General features: G+C 43.8%; 1 protein-coding gene across 1 annotated transcript; it reads left to right on the top strand.

The window, feature by feature from the left end:
* The first annotated feature begins 1,634 nt into the window (after positions 1-1,634).
* LOC119819762 (olfactory receptor 1N1-like) lies at positions 1,635-5,132 on the top strand. Its single transcript, XM_038338077.1, is given in 5 exon segments — positions 1,635-1,813; positions 1,815-1,885; positions 1,888-2,179; positions 3,974-3,987; positions 4,858-5,132. Coding segments are annotated over 5 exon segments (831 nt in total).
* Positions 5,133-5,426: the final 294 nt, after the last annotated feature.

The following is a 5,426-nucleotide window of genomic DNA, read 5'->3' as shown; positions in this document are numbered from 1 at the left end:
GCCTCCATTTCAGTTTTCAAGTCTTGCACTGTTTCCATTATCTGTTTGATTGTTTTTTCTTGGTTTCCTAGGATATCGTTTACGGATTTACTCAATTCTTCAAACTTTTTGTTATTCTTCTTGTCCATTTCCTTAAGGGAGTTTTTCACCTCCTGTTTAAGGGACTCTATTACTTTCATAAAGTCAATTTTTTCTACTTCTTCTTGATTAGTGTGTTCAAGTCCTCCTGTTATAAGTTCGCTGGGTTCTGGTGCTTTCATGTTGTTTTTCAAATTGTTGGAGGAATTCTTGCATTGGCGCCTGCCCATTTCTTCCTCTGAATAATCCCCTTTGTGTCTTCTTTTAGAAGTTCAATTCACCCCAGTGAATTCAATTCACTCACCCCAATGAATGATGGATCCTCTGGCAGACTGTCAGGTCCTCTTGCAGGCCAAACAGCACACTGACAAAGGGCCTACCTTGCTGCAGGCAGTCTAATGAAGGAGGGGACCTCCCACCGGCCTGGGTGCACTCAATTCCAGGTCCCCAGCGCCCAAACAGGCTGAGCTGTGGGATTTTGTGGCCCCAAAGACGGGAGGATGAGGCAGGGGGAGGGGGGAAGGATTCTGGGTGCAAGCTGGGAAGGGACAGGAAGAGAGAGGCAGTATCGGGGGAGAATAACCCCTGCAGGAAGAGCAGGAAGTGTGCGGGTGCAGGGGGAGTTGTGGAATGTCGGTGGTCCCTCTCCGGGCAGCTGCCGTGGTTCGGGCACTCACTCCTCACTCACCCCAAAGAATGATGGATCCTCTGGCAGACTGTCAGGTACCCTTGCAGGCCAAGCAGCTCTCAGACAAAGGCCTACCTTGCCCCAGGCAGTCAAATGAAGGAGGGGACCTCCCACCGGCCTGGGTGCACTCAATTCCAGGTCCCCAGAGCCCAAGCAGGGTGAGCTGTGGGATTTTGTGGCTCCAAAGACGGGAGGATGAGGGGGGGGGGAAAGGGGGAGGATTCTGGGTGCAAGCTGGGAAGGGACAGGAAGAGAGAGGCAGTATCCGGGGAGAATAACCCCTGCAGGAAGAGCAGGAAGTGTGCGGGTGGCAGGGGGATTTGTGGAATGTCGGTGGTCCCTCTCCGGGCAGCTGCCGCAGTTCGGGCACTCACTCCTCACTCACCCCAAAGAATGATGGATCCTCTGGCAGACTGTCAGGTCCCCTTGCAGGCCAAGCAGCTCTCAGACAAAGGCTTACCTTGCCCCAGGCAGGCCAATGTAGGAGGGGACCTCCCACGGTCCTGGGTGCACTCAATTCCAGGTCCCCAGAGCCCAAACAGGCTGAGCTGTGGGATTTTGTGGCCCCAAAGATGGGAGGATGAGGCGGGGCGGGCTTGACTATTTTTTTCTGACCTCCAGGTTCTGTAGGTTCACGGACAACCAATCCATGGAAAATATAGAATTTTTTATAGAGATGGAAAATATAGAATTCCTCAGAAAGAAAGAATAAAAGGAAGTAAGACCTGGTGGCAGGAACCATCAGGACTGGGGAGTAGCTTATTTAAATATAGACATGGGTATGTGAAGGTTGAGAGCCAGTGCCTGAAGCTTAAGTATCAACCCTACATTCTGACTATCTTTTCTGACCTCCAGGTTCTGTAGGCTCATGGACAACCAATCCAGCATCTCAGAGTTTTATCTACAAGGAATATCAAGGTTTCCAGAACAACTGTGGCTACTCTATGGGATTTTCCTGTGTATGTATCTTGTCACCTTGACTGGAAATGTGCTCACCATCCTGGCCATTGGCTCTGACCCACACCTCCACACTCCTATGTACTTTTTTGGCCAACCTGTCCTTTCCTGACATTGGTTTAGTACAATCTGCAGTGACCAAGCTGCTGTTTAATGTTCAGACTCAATGCCATATGACTGCTATATGGCTATCTACTGCCCTCTCCATAATTCCAAAATCATGAATACTAGATTATGTGCCCTGATGCTTGCCCTGTGCTGTGTCCTCACCAACACAATTGCTCTGACTCACACTCTCCTCATGGCTCGACTGTCCTTCTGTGTTGTTGGGGAAATAGCTCATTTTTTCTGTCACATTAATTCTGTTCTGAAGCTATCATGCTCTGACACACATGTCAATGAGTTAGTGTATTTTGGCTTTGGAGATACAGTAGTCTCCATAGTCTTCCTTTGTAAGTATTGTTGTAGTGAAGAGGTACGGGCCGGCTTCCCGCCGCCCAACTCCCAGCCACCGGCTAGCTTATACCCCGAAATAACAACACACAAATTGTATTCTTTTAAATACTGCCTGGCCCATTATTTTCAGCCTCTTACTCACATCTTGTCTAACCCATATCTAATAAACTGTGTAGCACCACAAAGTGGTGCCTTACCAGGTAGATTCTAGCGTACGTCCATCTTGGGCTGGAGCTTCATCGCGTCTGGCTTCTCTCTGAGGAGAGGCACAGCGGTCTGCTTAACTTAAGAGAGGTATGGCATCTGACTGATCCTTCTACCTCACTTCCTCTTCCTGTTCTGTCTACTCCACCCACCTAAGGGGCGGTCTATCAAATGGGCCAGGCAGTTTCTTTATTAGCCAATGAAATCAACTCAAACAGAAGACTCTCCCACATCATTTCCCCTTTTTCTGTTTAAACAATAAAAGAAAGGCTTTAACTTTAACATAGTAAAATTACATATAACAAAATAGTTATCAAGTAAGAATTAGTTACAATACTTATATCCATTTTATCTTTTATCATAACAAAGGAAAACTTTAACTATCTATCCATTCTTCAACTCCATCAAAGACTCCAGAAGGATATAATATTACCTAAGTAAATAAGAAGTAAGCAACTTACAAAATTCTAGAAATGAAGAGACATCTCGCTGCCTGGACAGTCACCCAAAGTTCCTCTGTACCGTTGGGGCTTCCATCTTCGGCCTTCAGGCCCATAGTTTCCAGCAGACATTTCCATGAAGCAGGAAATTTCAAAGTCAGTTCAGTCAGTATCTGCTGTGTCCTGCAGAGTGTCTCGCAGACTCTTTCATGAATCAGGAATCCCAAAGAATCATCTCACCTTTAGGCAAGTTCAGCAGTCCTCTCTCTGCTGGTTCTTTGTGTTCAGTTTATGCAACAGTCCAGGCAAGAGCAGTTTCTTGCCCAAATGGCTGTCAAACTCCATAAGGATCCTCTTTGATGCCCATCTTCCTCTTGAAGTAGATTGGTGCTGCCAGGAGCTGATGTGTCTCATTGTCATGAAAAGCCTTAAGTTATTAAAACATTTAAGTGGAATATTCTATAGTCTTTGAAAAAATATTAGGAATGCCTATCTAACTGAAATATATCTCTATATCTAGAAAATCTAACTAACATGACTACAAGCTTTACTATTATTGATGACTATCCATTAACAACCTATATACATTACATTTTTAAAATGAACTACAGAATCACAGTACCTTAATCAGTATCAGAAATATACATATACATATAACAAAATTGACCTTAAATTTATATCAATAGAGTAAAATTTATACCAATGTAAATTATTCATATCTATATCATTTCCCCCTTTAAATGTAAAAGAACATTTATAAACAATATCTGGGAATATGGACGTAGTTATTTCTCTCCAAACTGCTTCCTGCTGAATGGGGACGCTGTTAATCAGATCTTTCATGGTGTAACCTGTGTGCCAGGTTCATCTCAGTCATCAGTTGGGTGAAGTAATTTTCTGAAGTTGCTCACAGCAACCTTTCAGGAGGGCGTGGTCTATCATACCACATTGGGATAGAAGCAATCCGCAGGGTTTCATTTTCTGTAAAAACAAAAGAAACTCCTTTCCAAAGCATTATGTCCTTAGATCCAAATTTTAAAGTCAAAGCATTTTCAAGATATCTTTCTTGGATTAGATCAGCAGCATTTATAAACAAATATCTTTTAGCATCTGTTGCTCCTTCCTCAGCATTCAAACAATCCAAAGAGAGCATAATAGCATACAGTATCAAGGTTCTCCATATATTTTCCATCTTTGTGCAGCTTTGTTTTAGCCTCTATTTCGTTTATTTTTACTTTTACTTTTTGAGACAGGTTCTCTGTATATCTTTGACCTGGAATAACTCAGTAGACCAGGCTGTCCTTGAACTCTGAGAACCTTCTGCTTCTGCCTCCCCAGTGCTGGGATTAAAGGTGTATGCTACCACACCTTGAACTCACAGAGATCTGTCTGTCTCTGCCTCCCAGGCATTGGGATTAAAGGTGTCTTATGCCACACCTTGAAGTCACAGAGGTCAATGTACCTCTGCCTCCCACGTGTTGGGATTAAAGGTGTGTACCATCACACCCAAATTACTCTTTCTCTCTTTTTCTTTTTTACTTTTAAGAACTTTAACCTTTAGCCTACATATATTTTCAACACATTGTAAACCATTTTGATGTTTTCTTCGACTTTGAATCTTTCTTTTACTGTATATCTCTCTTTTTGTGACCACATAAGTCTTTAATTTACCCACCAAAATCGGTAGAACTAAAGCTGTAACTTTGGCGGCTGGATCCAGCCCATGCCTTAGCTTTCTAGCCTCATGGTGGAGGTACCGGCGGTAGCCATGTTTATCGCCACAACTCTACAGCATTTCAAGGTCCCTGCCAGCAAGCAAGCTGCGACAGTGTCAAACAACAGTCAGGACCGCCTGCTTGAAAGAGTCAGAGTTTGTCCTGGCAGTACAGACCAGAACGCCAGCATTTTAAAACAGCACAACTTTTTTCCTGCTATGGCTGAAAACAAACAAGCATGCAGTCAGCTTTTATCAATGCCATTTAAGTGTTTCGTAGCAGGACCTCTTAAAAGAGCTGCATATTGTCATCTCTTAAGTCAACATTTTAATTGCTGACCTTAGGGCTAAGACTTCTGGTGGGAGTTCAAATGTCATTTCTACCTGTAGCTCCCACCTGTGTGGTCTATTTTTTTATGGAATGCTCTACCTGTTTCCCTCCTCTGTAGAGTCCAAAGAAAAGAATGTTGTATCTGCCGCAATGTATACATTGATGATTTCTATGTTGAACCCCTTAATATATAACCTAAATATCAAGGGCAGGAAGGAAAAACTTCAGAGGCTTCTCTGTCATAGGAGAATGTTCTTCTTTTAGATATAGCAAGAGCAATGCTTATGAAAGACAGGGCTGAAATTTGTGAAGTGGCTTTTAGTTTGGGAATAATCACTTGCTAGCCAAGAAGGTTATTGTCCAATTTATCAAGCTTCACTGAACTTTAATCTTCTTTTTTTCATTTTTTATTAAAATTTTTATCTCCTCCCCTCCTCCCACTTCCCTCCCCTCTCCTCCACCCATACCCCCACTCCCTCCCTCTCCAGGCCAAAAAGCCCTCAGGGTTCCCTACACTATGGGAAGTCCAAGGTCCTCCCAACTCCCCCAGGAACAGGA

This window comes from Arvicola amphibius, chromosome 7, assembly GCF_903992535.2.
Source record: "Arvicola amphibius chromosome 7, mArvAmp1.2, whole genome shotgun sequence".
Taxonomy (NCBI): domain Eukaryota; kingdom Metazoa; phylum Chordata; class Mammalia; order Rodentia; family Cricetidae; genus Arvicola; species Arvicola amphibius.
The sequence above is the reverse complement of the archived record's forward strand: the minus strand, read 5'-3'. Positions and strand labels throughout refer to the sequence as shown.